Source organism: Branchiostoma floridae, chromosome 5, assembly GCF_000003815.2.
Source record: "Branchiostoma floridae strain S238N-H82 chromosome 5, Bfl_VNyyK, whole genome shotgun sequence".
In the NCBI taxonomy this organism is placed as follows: Eukaryota; Metazoa; Chordata; class Leptocardii; order Amphioxiformes; family Branchiostomatidae; genus Branchiostoma; species Branchiostoma floridae.
The window spans coordinates 23282555-23299888 of record NC_049983.1 but is presented as its reverse complement, the minus strand read 5'-3'; the positions used below and the strand labels follow the sequence as shown (position 1 = coordinate 23299888).

The window sequence follows — 17334 nt, the reverse complement described above, 5'->3', positions numbered from 1 at the left end:
ATCTAAACACTATTCAATCTCTACAACTGGAAATCATGAATCAGAGATTTACTTCCTTAGTATATCGGCTATATATTGATATGTACTTAGACACGACATGTACTATTGTACATCTGTATGTGCAATGTAGATCATATCTTGTCAGACTGAGAACTGTCTGTCACCATGATGTTCAACGGGAGGCCGGTTTCCAAACAAAAGTGATGAGCTTGTACTGCCTTTCATAGTGATAAAGAATCATGGGCTCCTAATGGTACTTTTATTTCTGAAATACAAGTGTAAGAAAAACCTTTTGAGTTTTCATTTCTTTTGTTAATTTCGAAGTAAAAAGATTACATCGATTTACTACTCCCAGTTTGGCCACAGCAACAGATTTTTAGATGGCATCATTTTCCATATCACTTATTTAGTCAGTTTCTCTTATCAAAAAACTAGAGACAACAAGATTATAACTCATAAGGAAATACCATCCATCCTGGAAAGAACGGACGACAGCACGGACAAACTCGCTTGCGCGCTTGCCGCGGCTTGTGAGCAATTCTTCCGGTTAAGTTCAATACCCCCTCCTCCTTTCAGCATTTGGTATAGCCCTGACGTACACCTGGCATATTGTTTGTTAACCCTCGGTGACGTCAGGGTATTTCCCAAGGGTATTTCCGCGGCGCAGGTTAGTTTCGTTGGCTGGGCTGCCGTTCAGTTGTACTTTAAAGCAAGAGAGAAGAAGTCTTACAAGCTTTGCTAATCTTTTCAGGTAAGAGAAATATTCTGTCTTTGTTGGTGTTGTTTGAAGGTGTTTCCTATACTTGTATAGGGCTCAACATACAACCAGCGGTGTCAAACTAGCCAAAGGTGTGCAACTGCCCGGCCCAGGTGACAAGGATAGAACTACAATACGTGAGGCTACAACATCGTCATATGTTGCTTTGGGGCTTTTGACTCCGCTTCGACATTTTCATAAACTGGACGGTGAAAGTTTCTAAAACGCTACATGATTCGGTGAAGTCCTGCATAGTACCGTTGACCCGTACTACAATATGTAAATCCGCGTTAACGCGGAAGTTGGTGACTACATCGTAAACTTGATCCCGAACTAGAATTCACCACTACTCTGGCCGGTAGCGAGACAGAATTCTCGAATTCTAACAACTGAATTTTGTAAGTAAAGGTTTAGCAGCAAGTCTTGTCCTCAACACTTAACAACAATTAAGGGTGGTGGTAACCTTAATACCGGGCTGTACAGACATACAAAATATAAAGTACATATATTCATAGGACTTCCAATACCATTATTTACGTGTAAGACAAGGGCTCCAAGACATAGGTTTGGCTTCATTCATCTCTTAGTGATGTTTGATTGGTAGGTGGATAGAATTCTTAAGATTTAACAGAAAATATATTCTTAGCTTACTAGTCATAAATGCATGTGTACCAGTCATAAAAGTATGTGAACTCTTATAGTCAAACCTAGAGTTCACAAATGAGTAATTTGCATTTCTGTCAATTCATTCATATTGGAAACGGTCAGCTCAGATACCTTCCCAACTTTGGCTTCCCTATATTGCAATACAAAGGTGGTAGAATAGTTCAAATTAACAGTTTGCCCATGCACCCCTTCCCACAGGTACGGTTTACACCTGACCTTTGGTAAGCCGGTTGCGTGAGTATGACGCAACACCGAAACTGAGCCAACAGGTAGGACTGTGTGACAATGGCGTCAGTGGTTTCGGTGACAAAAGGGACCGAAATCTGATCTACTTGTATGTTGCAAGGTCATTCTAAGGACGTACAGATAAGCAGATCTTATTATGGACTAAGTCTTTCTCAAGTGGTCAATCATGAAGCAAGAAAACAGTTGAACAATATTCTAAAGGAGAATTTCAAGGTGTTATGGTCTCATTCATGATTTTTTAACGGCATTGAAAGCAATTACATTGGCGCGTTCATAAGGAACGTTCTTGAAATATGGTGATGTCATTTATTCTTTTGTTGAGCACATTTATCATTCATCATGTCAAAAAATCCCAACAACCTCTAGATATTTAGTCCAGTCTTTTAGTACCTTAGCCAGTCGCTAGGGGGCCCATTGTCAAACATCATTGACCTTCGTTTTCCTGACCCCTACCCACATACCAAATATCATCAGGATCCATCCAAGGCTTTTCGAGTAATGCTGTTATCAGACAGACAGACAGACAGACACACCCACAGACTGTTGTCAAACACAAAAACACGCTCAAAAACCTGCCATTCTGCGAAAGTAATAACCCATTTTATTCACGTCTTGTTATGTACAAATCATTTATCTTAATTAACAGCCGTCAACAGTCTCTATGCACTATCTATTTGAAAGAGGTGATTACCGTAGTAACTTGTTTTCATCTTGTAGTTTCAGAAATGGCGTACTTTGGCAGGAAATCTCGCCCTAAGCAAAGGGCCTCTCCACTAGAGTTGCTAGCAGAAGGAACTGAGTTCTTGCAGTTCCTTGAACAACAAAACCTCGCCACTCAAGATATGACCAAGCAACAACTGAAAAGCACATACGAGGGGGACTACACGAGATCTAAGCCTCTATGGCGCCGTCGTAAGGGCACTGCGTTTTCGCAAGTGCTCTATGTTCTAAGGAACCATAACAAGGTACTAAGACGCAATATAACAAAAAAAATCTTGAAATTTCATAACAGCTAGCCTTCCTGGAACAGATAGCAAATCAAGTACGGTGCTATATTTTACAAATAAGTATAACAGTACATACATAGAGGAAAAATGTTAAACTTTACCACCAACTTTCAGAATCAAGTTTGTGTGATTTGATTGTTTGCTTACGTTTGTTTTAAGGAAATGTATGACTTGATAGTGTCTGTTTCAGAGGTAAACTATTCCCTTTAATTGAAACAGCAATGTAGAGTTTTTCACGTATTTGTTTTAGCGTTTTCAAATTGCTGTTGATTCTGTTTGCCTCCGCTAGGCCTTCCTGAGATGGTATGGATAGTCGAATGCAATAAAAATAGGGTGGGACGCATTGGCCAAGGAAGTCATTCCGCAGGAAAGGGTAAAATCTTCCCATCCCAATCTTACCCTACGGCGGCCAAACTCCCTTGGCAAATTATTATCCCTATAGACAGCGGATAGAGAATAGTGTTTGTAGCGAAGGTACGTTGGATGAAGGGAAGTTTTTTTCCGGTATGAATCTTCTTAAATGTTCTGGCATTCCTCATAAACATACCTCTACTCACAGGTTCAAGTTGGGCGCTCAGGGAACGTCGTCATCGGAACGGGAGAGTTTCTTGTGGCCAGGGGGACCACGGCGGTGGACCAGCATCTCGGGATGCGCGACTTGCAGTCCCAACTGGAGGCGCAAGGAGACGCAGATGACGGTGCAACAGAGACGGCCCTTCCTTATGACCCTGCTCTCCGGGAGCAAAAACTGCTGAGTTGGATCAAGAACCACAGGTAATAGAGGCACTTGCGCGCATACACACACACACACACACACGCGCGCGCGCGAACACACACACACACACACACACACACACACACACACACACACGCGCGCGCGAACACACACACACACACACACACACACACACACACACACATACACACATAGTACACACACACATAGTACACATTCACGCGCACGCGCGCGCGCGCACACACACACACGTAACGTTACATGTACACACGCACATACATACATACATACACACACACACACACACACACACACAAATACATACCTGTACATTCATACATATACATACAGGTACACACACATACATACATGCACACATGCACACACTTAGTTGCATCTACTATACCATTACTACAACTACGTATTTGCAAGTGGCGTAAAAACAGATGTTTGTGCTATCCCAGTACGTGTCATTGCTTCGATCTTAAAATGTACGTTATGTTTATTTTTATATCTGATGACAGAGACGCCTTGGTAAGGAACAAGTTCAGCGTCGAAGTGAGCTGCGAGCAGGACGCACAGAATGGTCACATCGACATTCCCCTCCAGAGGCGCGCTCCCTTCAACACACGTCTGACGGTCAGGAACACGTCCAGATACAGTGTCCAGCTCCTTGGCTGTGAGATGGTGTGGAGGAAGCCGCAGTTCCAGCTTACGGACGAAGATCACGTGGCAAGCGGCTTGGGAGAACACCTCCTGGGACCAGGTATGTGCAGTGTTAGCGGGAAAGGCTTTTCGTTGGACTTTTGTACAATTGGTTGATTGGTAGGTCGGTTAACTTATGATATCCAAAGACCACCGAGACAGTTGTATACTACTTTAGCCATTTTGATACTGTTTTATGCCAACGGTAAATCTGCTTGGCTATGACATTTCTCTTCACTGCAAAACAAGTATAGTTGTTTTTCATTATTTGTTACGTATATAAGCTAAACGTGATTTGAGTGCTGTTAACGATTACCAAAACACGAAACTGACTGCCTTCCTTTTTCTCAGGAGAGGAGTATGACATAAACCTGCGTGTCCGCCCCATCCGCGGATACACGCGCCACTTTGTTCCCGTCATCTTCCACTTCTGTCGCCGACTGGACAACAAGAACTTCCACATCGCCAGGTTCCTGTCTGCCGGGATAGATGACGACCTCATCCGGTCCCTGGCGCCTACTGAGCCCTACAGGCCCCCGCCCAGGGTCTACCGGGTCGAGAGAGGAACCCAGGAACTCGAGGGAGTGAAGCCTGATCCGTAAGATTCTACTTGTTGACCAGATAACGATAGACTTACTCGTATTGACTCGAGGAGCTTATAATCATAAACCATCATTCACCATGTTGGATTTGTGTTTCTTCTCTTCTTCTGAACATTGCAAGACATTTTGTATAAACAACATGCTTTTACATCATGAAGATACATGGGTCCACAAAGGCCTGCATTCACAGCACTGACTAGCCCTGTTGCAAATTCTCCTATGTTTAAGAATCGTCATAGAAAATTCCAAGATAATATGATTCCGAACCTTCCAGCGATCAGTAATTTTTTCGCTATTAATTCGAGCCTCGTTTTTCCATTTTATAACACTAAGAAAATAGTCAAACATAACTTTGACAGGTTAATGATGTAGTGATGCAAAATCTAGAAAATCGTAATAACTTTTCCAGTTAACTTTTTGGCTTGTTTGATTTCAGCCCACAAAGAGACGGGTTAGTGATGAACCGCGTTGGCTTCTATGACATCCCAAATGACCTTCGCTGGCAACTGAGGGGACGGGGGTCGGACATGTTGAGGTGATCTCCTCTGTTTTGGTATTTGATCTTAGGCCCGCCTAATCTATTTCAGTATAATTGATTTGGAACTTTGAGGATGGTTGAATTGATGGATGGATTAAAGGGAGGGAGGGAGGGAGGGCTTGCTGGATGGATGGGTGCACTTGCATCCAATATATATCGAGAGTCAGTAACATTACCAGTTAAGTTGAACTGGTAATGTTATCATGTCCATTTCAGTACAAAGTGATACGCCAAGAAGTGTGTGGACTGAAGCTTTGTTTGCTGTATGCAAATGTCGATATAATTGAAATGCTGTTTAAAAAGTCAATCATAAAGTTCACTTCTTTGTACTCATTAGCGGGGAGCTGTCCGGCGCGCTGACGTTCGCGGGTTACAGCGGCCGGTTCAGCAAACTCCTGCACACGGAGGAGATACAGATGGAGGTGGACATCCAGCGGTACAACATGGACAACGAACCGCTGCAGAGGGACTCCAATCCGAGGCTCCTCCGTCTCAAGGTACTTAGCCCCCCTTTACACTAGAAGCTATGACTGCTAAGCGACCAAAATTGGGTTTGTGTAATCCTTTGTTTTGTGTCTGGATTAAGATGTATACAAAACTTTGAAAATATTTGTTTTTAACCGTGAAGTACGATGAGCGATATGTCAAATTTGTGGTCGCTCGAGCTCTGCGCCTGTAGCTTCTTCGCATTTTAATGGAAAGGGTGGTTGCAATCGTCACAAATCCTAGAGAAAATCTACAATCATTATTTGCATACTGCTTTTGGTTGGTATTAGTTACAACTGTTATTCATGTTTATTTGAAAACTAATTGAAAGTATTATGCCTAACAATATCACAACACTGCCACAGAACAGTTATAATGACTTTATGTCATGATAATCTCCGTCAAGTTTTAGTATTTTGCAAAAGTTGCTGTTTCTTCCAATCGAGACGTGATGCAGAGATTCGATTGCTGATTTGTTACCTCTGTAACAGGTCCCAGGATTGGCCGAGAACCGTCCGTCCGTGTTGAAAGGTGACCATCTCTTTGTCCAAGAGCGATTCGGAGGCAGTGTTGGAACAGTCCGTTACAAGGGCTACGTGCACCACACGGAGCTGCTGGAGGTTAAACTGGGTTTCCACAACCAGTGCGTTTCAAATACATTTTGGTTTAGACCTAGTCACATGTTCTACCCGGGGCCCAGCTAGGTTGTTTGCAGAAACGAAAAATTAAATTTTTATGCCAATAAGTATGGCATTGCACAAGGCATGCTGTTGAATGATTTATTTTTTAGTGCGTTTTGTGTTCTTGCATGCTGTTTAGGTGATCGAGACTCTCGATCACTTAAAAAGCTGAAGTATTCCATTGTAGCCATCAAATTGGATTTTTAAAATAAGTAATTGGAATGTATGTGAATGTAATATTCCATATCATTAGTACTCACGGATTTTCAGTACTCAGTTTTTTTTCTGTTCTTCACAGGCTTGTGAATAAATTCATTCCGGGGATGACGGTTGACGTCCAGTTCACCTTCGCCCGCCTGCCCCTCCGTCTGCAGCACCGGGCCGTCCAAGATGCGGCCACCAAGCCGATGATGAGCCATGTACTGTTTCCCCAAGCCTCGAGTGTGGGGGTCTTTCAGAACATCAGGGATCCGGACACACGTTCCTGTACTAGATTCTCGTTTATTACAGAGCTAGAAGCTTCAATAGTGCTTTGGCTTAAATAAGTTACATTGCCTTCCATTCATCCATGTAGCTACCAAGTTTCACTATCTCCCTGTTTCCTAACTCCAAAGCATAAGCCAAACGGATATACTAGCATACCAAAGGAAAAAATCAAGAGCGAAACGATGATATGCACTTACTCAAGCAACTGGATATGATTTTGATGCTATCTGAAACGTCTGACCTTTTCCGAATCATATTCTGTTGCTTGAGTAACTGCTTTTGGCCTATCTTGTTACCTGGATGTCTACCAGTCATCTACGTAACGATGAAATGTTCTTGTTGATGGTGTGTTTCCAGCTTTTACGACCGGATGCTGCGAGATAACGAGGAGCAGAACCGAGCCGTGCGGCACATCGTGGCCGGCACCTCCCGCCCCGCCCCGTACCTCATCTTCGGGCCTCCGGGGACGGGCAAGACCATGACTACCGTGGAGGCCATCAAACAGGTACTGAGCAGTCCTAATACAATGTATTTCAAAATATTTTAAGTACCCATAAAACGATCAGCAGTTTGGAGTCAACATAGAGGTTATATTAGAACTGTTTCCTAGCTGTCATATCTTTATCTATAGCTAGCTAGCTAGTTAACATGACTATTTATGAAGAAACATACATGCCAGATCCTACCTATCGAGCCCATACATTGCGACTCCATATCTATGAGGCCACAATTCCACTATGACGGCGTTCTCGCCTCTCTGTCGCTACGATGCTAAATTTGTCTGAGCGCGATGAGAGCGCCGTCAAGTGGAATATAACGGGGTATAAGCAGAAAACCTGTATTTCAGGTCCACAATTTGAACTACAAAAGTGTGATCCTGGCCTGTGCACCGTCCAACAGCGCGGCTGACCTGCTCGCCCAGCGGCTTATCAAGGAGGCACAGTTCAAGGCGTCCCTCTTCAGGATGAACGCCGTGTCCCGACGGTGGGACAGCCTGCCCCAAGATCTGAAGGTACACTTATCCCATATATCTCACATTCTCACAATTATAATACTAACAGGACGCGGTTGCATTCACCGTTACTTGCGTCCTTTATCCTCGCCATTTGTTTGAGTGGGTCAACTGCAACACAATCATCTGTTCCATTCGGTTGCATTTCAGTAGCTACTAAAGTGCAGATGACCAAATTTTGGGGAAAACATCGTCTTCTGTAGAATGGTTCATTTTCAATTAATTTCCTTCCTTTTCAGGACGCCAGGTGCTGTAACTATGACTCCCGTGGTGAGGTCTACTTCCCAAGTAAGGAGGAGATCATGCAAAAGTACCGCATCGTCGTCACCACACTGGCCACCGCTGGGAGGTGAGGGAAAGATGTTGTTTGTTATCTGTCTTTTTGTGACCTTTCAATTAACGTGTAAAACTGGTAGTTGATAGCCTAGTCATATTACTGCAACAGTTGCAAATAGAGATGACAGAAAGCTGGTGAAAGTTGTTCTATGTTTTTATCGTGATCAAAGAAACTTTTTTGTGGGAATGCGGAGGCTCAACTTTATTGTATGTTGGGAAAGCATTAAAAAAGTTTAAAAAATTTTATAATAACTGTTACTTGATGTTTAAGAACCCAACGACGGTTTGATGATTTAATGATGTTTTATGATTTCATATGATTAACATCACCTCACCTCACATAGGTGTTGATATCATCCTACGTCATCATAAAACTGACACATCACGGGAAAAGTCTTCTAAAATAGTCTGTTTCAGAAAAAGGAAAAATGAAAGTCAGCAATTTAGGATTAAGAGTCACCATTATGATTAGAGTAGGAATATGTTGCTCACTGTTCGTCTTTTCCTTGTTATATTTGCAATCAGCCCTTGGTTGAGAATTTGCAATGAACGAATAACCAAAAGTGCCTGTTACTCCGCAGCCATGTCCCTGTTGGAGCGGCTGATGACGCAGTGCCCCCTGTACCAGCGCGGTGAGGACGGACAGTACGACTCACGGGTGCTGACCAAACTGGTCCGGAACTACCGCTCACATCCCGCCATCCTGAAGGAGCCTAACAACATGTTCTACGACGGAGAACTGGAGGTAGGACAAGAAAAGTCATCATCGAAAACCATGTCTTTGCTTGGCAAAAGATAAAAATTAATTAATACCCATCCTCTCAAACATTTCATTTGAAACGTTATGTATTCCTTCGAGTTCTTCATTTACGAACATGGCTGCGGGACCAACTTTGGAACAGGGCCAAGCCAAACGTCCCATCCTGTCAGTCTCCGTTTACACCTTCTTTCTTACACCTCGAACTCGTCATTCTACAAAATCCAAATAACTACACACAGACACACACCAACATAAACAAAGACCAAAAATAATTCAAGGCTAGGAGGTAACAAACTAAGAACGTTGAATGTAATTTCAAGACTCTTAGCGGATTCTCATTATATATACTTGTAGGTATACGCTGATCCGCTGGTGAGGGAATCCCTGTGCCGTTGGGAAAACCTGCCTGAGCCGGCGAAGGGAAAGTTCCCGGTGATCTTCCACGGCGTGGAGGGGACGGACGAGAGGGAGGGGAACAGTCCGTCCTTCTTCAACGCCAGGGAAGTCGCCACGGTGCTGGACTACGTCAATGAGCTTTTGAACAGCCGCGGAGGAATGCGAGTCACCCAGAATAACATCGGCATCATCTCCCCTTACCGTAGACAGGTATTGTTCGTAACTCATAATTGGGAAATTCCGCAGTACGTTTCATATATACATGTAACTAGACTGTCGGGTGTTTGGACACGTAGTCCTACACAATTCGGCTCCTAGCCAATCCGGACGATTCGGTACGATGACTTTTTGTTTTCAACATCGCCATCATCAAACGTACATACAATGCAATCTATTGAAAAATGGTCCGTGGTGGTGCGTGTTTGCTCAACAAAAACAACTAGGCTTGTCATGCAGTATACGAAAAGTACGTAAGTTTACTCTACATCGACATCATCGACTTGTCGTTTATGGCCATTATTGATGCTGACGTTCTACTTAGCAAGTTCTGACATCCATAGCTATATTTAACAAAGATTCCCACTTACGTCTTAGGTGCAGAAGATCCAGCACGCCTTGAGGCTGCAGAACTACTCGGACATCAAGGTGGGATCTGTTGAGGAGTTCCAGGGTCAGGAGAGGCTGGTCATCATCGTCTCCACCGTCAGGAGCACCCGACAGGAGTACCTCAAGATGGACAAGGACTACAACCTGGGGTTTCTCAACAATCCTAAGGTACACACAACACACACACACACAACACACAAAAACAAGGACTACAACCTGGGCTTTCTCAACAATCCTAAGGTACAGACCTCCTTACACACAACACACAACACACAAAAACAAGGACTACAACTTGGGCTTTCTCAACAATCCTAAGGTACAGATATCCCTACACACAAATACAAGGACTGCAATGTGGGCTTTCTTAACAGTCCTAAGGTACATTCACACACACACACACACACACACACACTCACACACATACACTCACACACACACACACACACACATACACACACACACACACACACACTCACTCACACATACACTCACACACACATACACACACACACACACATACACACACACACACACATACACACACACACACACACACTCACACACACACACACACTCACACATACACACACACACACTCACACACACACACACACATACACACACACACTCACACTCATACACTCACACACACACACACACATACACACACACACACACACATACACACACACACACACACACATACACACACACACACACACATACACACACACACACACACACACACACATACACACACACACACACACACACACACACACACACACACACGGCAGGAGTACCTCAAGATGGACTACAACCAGGGTTCATCAATAATCCCAAGGTACAAATTTACACACTCCACCCAACACAAGCATACACACACGTACGCATACAATGGCTGCAGCCTAGGCTGACGGATTCTTTATTCACGTTCTACTATATTTTTTCTATATATCTAGCGCTTCAATGTGGCCATCACCAGAGCCAAGGCCCTGCTGGTTGTGGTGGGAAACCCCTACACACTCAGTCGCGACGAGAACTGGGGCAGGTGGGTGTCTTGAAGATGCAGTTCACTGACTCCAGGTTAATTTAAACCGAGCTTGGAGTAATCACCATTCGGTCAGGAAGGATAACCTAATCACTCTAAACTTGTAGTCAAGTCAAGTCTTGACTCTAAACTTGTATGTCAGCTACGGTAGAATAATACGTTGCCCTATCGTGCCAATTTCTTGGATTAAATGGCGCATACATGTAAGCCTACGCATTCTACTCAACCATTCAGTTACAATAGGTAACATACATACATGATGTAGAATATTCATCTTAAACTGATTCATTTTGAGACATCGATCTAATTCCTGGGATGTAACTATCATGGAAGTTTCAGCTTCTCGTCCCTGAACCTCATAATCCGTCATCAGCGAGGGAGTACTGTACCTGCATCATATGGACAAATGAGCCTAAAATGCTAAACGCTTTATTTGTATGTATCTGTGTTATGTCGTAATACGGTTCATTTGTTTGTTAATTCCCCAGGTTTCTGGAGTACTGCCGGAGAAACGGCGGGTACCATCCGGACAGCTGCGAGTTTCAGCCGCGTAACGATGAGGTGGAGGACGTTCTGCAGCGGCTCGCTAAAGTCAACTTGGACGGTGAGCTCTTCATTTTCAACCGTAAAACTGTAATTTTTTAGCATTTTTTATCGAAGGCAACGTAATCTCATCTCAATGTACTTCAATGTGTCTATCAATTGAGAGGTTCTGTAGCGGCTAGCTAAAGTTAGACTGGACGGTGAGCTCTTCATTCTTAATCCAAAAGTATCCATTTTTCACTCTGATCGAAGCTGTCGTAATTTTCACACATTGTAATTTTTTCATCAGATGTTGTGGGATTGTACATGTGTAAGAAATATTGTTCTGCATTGCTTTCTGGGTTTAAAAGTCAGCATATTCATGTACAGGCCCTTGGTGCCTCGCTTCTCTCCGGTGAGGTGGTGGACATTTATTTTATAACAATAAGCCGGTTCTTGGTTTATACTGCGCATGCGCATCTCGCTGCATTGTGGATCGAATTACTTTTAATTATTCCTCCAGGCACGTCAGAGCCCGCGGTTGACGAGGGGTCAGAGTTCAGCCTGGTACAGCAGCAGGAAGACCCCGAGTGGCGCCGGGAGAACTGACAACTTAGGGGACTCAGAAGATCAACCTGCTGTCATCTACTATAGAGATTCTTTAAACCAAATTTCTCCCTATAAAACCGTTGTATTAATCCTCCCTACAAAACCATTGTACGTATTTGAAACCAAATGTTCCCAAAGTTGATTTATGGTGTTTTTACATCAGTGTTTGTATCATCATTATCATAGAATGACAATTGCATGTGTACTTGTTAGAAATACCTCACCGTAAGTAGGTTTATCTACCTTCATATTAGTTTCCGCACATCAGACGGGACATATTTCTATTGTATGTCTTGAGGTACACAGTGTCATAAATTTTAGCCATTGATCTTGACTGTGGCATCTCGAAAAAAAGAAACGTCGGGAATTTTAATACTTTTTGCTTGCGCTCGTCCCACAAAGAATTAGTCCAAGAATGACAATTACACATTTGATATCGCCTTAGAGAGAAAAAGATAGGCTTTATTTTATACAAGACACAATGCTAACCGTGAACAGAAACGTGTTCGTTTCAAACGTTTGCGCCTAGTTTATTAATAGTAATAGCTTAAAAAGCTGGAAGTGACTTACCATAGGTCTCACAAAGTGCCAACCAATTTTCACACACTTGTCGTTGTTGACAAGCATTGATTATAAAGTATACATAGAATGATAGCAGCCAGTGAAAGTATGATTGATATCATCTAGTCAAATCTCTGCCATGCTTGACAAATATACCAAAGTAAGAATCACCAATACCAAAAAAATCACTCAAAGAAGTCAATATCCTTAATTCCTAGCGGGAGAAATAAGTAAATTGTAGAAAAAATAAATTGTAGAAAACAATATACTGTGAGTTATCATCAACTTTGTGGACTCTCAGTCCATATATCAACACAACATTAATGTTGAGTTCTTCAACCTTATTTTGTCATGTTTGTCACAAAGTAATAAAACACTCCTTACCCTTATAGTATTAATCACACATAGTAGACCCTGTCTTTGCCTATATCACGATTTTGCCACCGGAAGATCTACTTAAAGACTAGTGATCCTTGCCAACTGTATAATCTTATGTTCAGATGATATGCTCAGAATTTTATTCAAATTTTAGAAAATAGAAAGAATTGAGATATCCATGACTTTCTGTTGGTGCCTGACGAAGTTCTCGGCTGACCATCGTGTAGTCACTGGTGGCTAGTCGTCACAGGTTTTGATGTAGATGGCCATGACGTCAGCCGTGCCCACGTTTGACGGATCTGAATAGGACAAAAATGAAACACATGAATATGCAGAATTATATCCTACTCTCCTTAACAGCATTCTCCTACGCAGAGACATCAAACGGGGGCACGGAAGAGGTTTTTGTCTGTACTCTGCTATCTCAACCGCCACCATCAGTTCCTGTGGGCGTCGCCACAAACCAGCGGTCAGCCAATCAGAGAATAAGCCTTTCAATTTTCAAAAGGGATCTCGCATATATAAGGGTAAGCTCATTAATATTTAAAGTAGGGCGGTCAGGAACTGATGGTGACGGTTGAGATAGCAGAGTAGAGACAAGAGGCGGTTTGCTGGTGCCGTTTGATGTCTCTGCGTAGGAGAATGCCTAACAGAATTCTTGGCTTATCCTAATGGCTATTCCACGTTTGTTGGCAAAGTTCCTAGCAAAGTACAACAAGGACAGCCTAATGGCTATTGGAACTTGTCATCAGCCTTTACCAACTAGGTACTAATTAAGTTAGCACCCAGGTTACAACTAAGACCACGTGTCACGGTTAAACGCACCATTTAAAATTACAATGTTGGATACTTCGAGGAATATAAATTGACCTTGTTGGAAATTGACGTTGGTGGGCAGCCTGGAAAACAGGATCCGCGGGTTGCCGGTTCCTCTCTCCCATGGACAAACGTTCGAGTTTCCATCAAGGACGACCAGCCAACCATGGTCAGCCGCGCAGCCTGCGTTGCTCCGGTTGATGTGAAATCGCCTGGATAACAGATAAATTATCATGAAACCATAAAAAGAATATGAAACAAACTCCGCTCAGTCTTCTGCTTGAAAATCATCACACCCAGCGAATGTGGAGCACATTCCCTTGCTCAGGTACATCTAGTTGAAACCTCGAAGCGGTATTGGGAGAAAATATTTTACAAAGCTTGACACTTGGGGTCTAGTAGCATAGAATAGTTTCTCTAATTTGCAAATAGTTTCGGGTTCCAACGCCTAAAATTGACTATTCTTGCCCATAATTTTCTCTTGTGCGCTTACCTAAAGAGATAACTCTCGCTAGAGTATCGTATTTCGTAACCTGCGATGGAAAATATGTTGGTGGGCTCTGTCTTCAGGTCCGTCCATGGCGAGGAGATGAGGCGGTCCTTGGAGAACCAGTTGTCCTTGTTACTCCCCACCCCGTTAAAGACGAGGTCACGTGTTTCCACATTTGGGCTGAACGTGTACAGGGACAGCTTCACCTGTCAATTAAACATGGCAAAGGTATCAATGACATTTTTACGTTGGCTAATGTTTCGATTACAATTGGAAAAAGAGGCCCTACCGGGAAATTCACGGGCTGTATTTTCACCTTCTCGTCCGACTCCTACGTGGTCCCGTGGGACACCCTGCGCCTACCAGGCTTTTTGGGGGGCACGTCTGGGACCCGGAGTTAAAGCCTACCAATTGAACTACCCGTGAAAACACCGAGAATTACCCCGCGGTATCCGGTAGTCCACCGGGACAAATCTGTGGCTGAAGAGCTTGGTTAGGGCCGCACTAAACACTACTCCGTCACCTCAGCTAAAATTATGTCAATGCGCAACTAATACGGACTTGAACATTACGTACTCGTGTGACTGATACCAAACTTGTTCATCTTATCAATCTAAATGGTTTATCTCATATGATATGTTTCAAATGCTACAATACAACCTCAGGGAAGATTTTTACTTGTGTCAGTAAATATATGTTGTCACCTTCTTAATGCCCAGTGATTCCCAGATCCCGACGTCCCTGCTTTTGTAGTGGACAGTCGGATCGTCGGGTAGGTTGGCCGGAGTGAAGCCGGAACTCCAGACAGGGTAGCTGTCCGGGCCCGCTTTTGCATGGACCTTGAACACCAGTTTCCACCCACAGGCTGTGCAGAAACAGGCAAAAGTTATGTTGAAATTGATTCGCAATGTCCTTAATACGCCTTTCTGGCTGAAAAAAAGCTTTTTTTGAGCTGGTACAAGATACTTATCAGTCGGCACGTCCACCAGTTTATTGGTCATTTTGTACATCATGCAAAGTCTGGACATTTTCCTTTTGTGCTAGTGCACCGATATGTTGCCAAGCTGTGGGAGGATCTATTGATATAAAGGTCCAGGGTAAGGTAAGTGGTAATACGTCGATGAAGATTAGACATCCAGGTAATAACATACACCAAGCAGTTATTCAAGCAACTGAATATGATTTTGGAAAAAGTCAGACGTTTCAAACAGTGACCCTGACAACGGATGTTATCTGAAAAGTCTGACCGTTTCCGAAATCATATTCAGTTGCTTGAATTTCTGTTCAGTTTTTGACGTAAGGTGGTAGTAGTCCAGGTAAACTCAACCTATGCTGTTTACCTGCATTGCCATTGTTATTGTAGTACCCTATGTCCATGCGAATCGCAAACTAAAATGTAGGGCTTTTGTTGTCTATGCTGCAATCTAGCTTGGGGGCGTGAAGAAAAACACTTCCTTCAAGTCACGCGTTTCCTCCAGTACAGTTTTCTGTCAAGCTGCCATTGACACGTATATACAAAAATAACTCATCGTCAAAAAGTTGAATTTTAGGCGGTGCGTCCACAACTGTAAAATGATGTCCTCAACTTGCTGTCATAGACCTACGTAGCGTCCGACAAATGTCACAGTAGCTAAGAATTTCACCTTCACCAAGGTACTTCATGATATGTGCATGTATCATTTGTAGTCTTTTTGTCGTAGAAATGTGTGCCACTCAAAACTTCTTCACGTCACCCCTACACTGTCTCGAAGTGTTTACTTTCGGGGCTACGAGGATAATCTCACAGATACTCACGCGTCTCGGGCTCCGGACACGAACCTGTGTTCTCAGTCTGCCTTACTTCCAGCTGGGCCTGCCTCGCCTCCATTTGTGCCTGCCTCGCCTCCAAGTCAGCCACCCTCCGCTGCAGCCCGGCTGTGTAGGCGTTGGATGCGGACTCTCCTCCAAAGCAGCACGACCCGGGATGGTAAGGTAGCGTGATTCTCTGTGCGGCAGTGTGGTCGCCCCAGGTGCAGAAAACCAGAAGAACAACCCTCTGTACTGTAATGGCCATGCTGAAGAAAAGTGCTACGTCAAGAGCTGGTTTTTGTTTTTGCTCCACCAGAACGTCCGAACTGAATGAACAGTGAGCTGGAATCCAAGAATTAAGGTTTGTCCATACGTTGCCACTTAAGTCGCAGAGGGTCACGAGCGAGGTTTGAAAAGACTTTTAAGTCTGCAGTACGTCTAGTGTCCGCCCCTTTTTTGGCGCTATAGTGTGACGTACGTATACTAGTCCAGCGGCATAGCTGAAAAATTGTGCAAATTTGTCTAAAAGCACCAAATTTGGCACACATGCAGTTGAGTGTATTCTTAACAGAAATAGATATGGAGGCATCTCAAGTTCTGCCCAGAATTGATTTTATGGCACTTTTTGGGCATTTTTAGACCAAAAATGTATATTTTGGGCTATAGTGCCCTGGTATTACAACCTACTGATCTGAAATTCGGCACAGACCTGCATTGAACATATGCCCGCAGGATTGCATCAACACTTTTTGCATACGACACTTAGATAATGAGATATTTTGGGATATTTGGCTATTTTTGACTAAAAATGTATATTTTTGGATCCTATGTCCTTATATTAAAACCTATTGACCAGAAATTTGGTATAGAGATGCATTGGACATATGCTCCCAGAATGGTATCAACACTTTTTTCATAAATCATTTTAAAAAAGTGTTATTTGGGGATTTTTGGCAATTTTTGACCAAAAAATGCATATTTTGGGCTCCCATGCCCTTCTATTACGACCAAATGACCTGAAATTTGGTATGAAGGTTGTGTAGGCCAAGTGCGGACAGTATGTCGTTTGTGTTGTGGTAAACATTGCTAAAATTGTTGAA

At 43.3% G+C, this 17334-nt stretch overlaps 3 protein-coding genes across 3 annotated transcripts; 2 read left to right on the top strand and 1 right to left on the bottom strand.

Annotated features, from left to right (window-relative positions):
• The first annotated feature begins 656 nt into the window (after positions 1 to 656).
• Positions 657 to 4719, top strand: LOC118416312 (putative helicase mov-10-B.2). The gene is made up of 5 exons (XM_035821400.1): positions 657 to 751; positions 2387 to 2634; positions 3236 to 3450; positions 3937 to 4178; positions 4469 to 4719. Exons 2-5 carry the CDS (start codon positions 2395 to 2397, stop codon positions 4717 to 4719), a joined length of 948 nt encoding a protein of 315 aa, XP_035677293.1. The 5' UTR covers positions 657 to 751; positions 2387 to 2394.
• Positions 4720 to 5213: 494 nt separating this feature from the next.
• Positions 5214 to 12219, top strand: LOC118416311 (putative helicase MOV-10). The gene is made up of 13 exons (XM_035821399.1): positions 5214 to 5254; positions 5595 to 5754; positions 6235 to 6386; positions 6722 to 6922; positions 7267 to 7414; positions 7757 to 7921; positions 8161 to 8270; positions 8822 to 9002; positions 9372 to 9623; positions 10008 to 10187; positions 10982 to 11070; positions 11559 to 11674; positions 12116 to 12219. The coding sequence occupies exons 1-13, from the start codon at positions 5247 to 5249 to the stop codon at positions 12199 to 12201; spliced, it is 1848 nt and encodes a 615-aa protein (XP_035677292.1). The 5' UTR covers positions 5214 to 5246; the 3' UTR covers positions 12202 to 12219.
• Positions 12220 to 13377: 1158 nt separating this feature from the next.
• Positions 13378 to 16677, bottom strand: LOC118416310. The gene is made up of 5 exons (XM_035821398.1): positions 16241 to 16677; positions 15151 to 15311; positions 14450 to 14652; positions 14011 to 14168; positions 13378 to 13439 (listed from the first exon to the last, which is right to left on the bottom strand). Exons 1-5 carry the CDS (start codon positions 16497 to 16499, stop codon positions 13378 to 13380), a joined length of 843 nt encoding a protein of 280 aa, XP_035677291.1. The 5' UTR covers positions 16500 to 16677.
• Between the last annotated feature and the right edge of the window lie 657 nt (positions 16678 to 17334).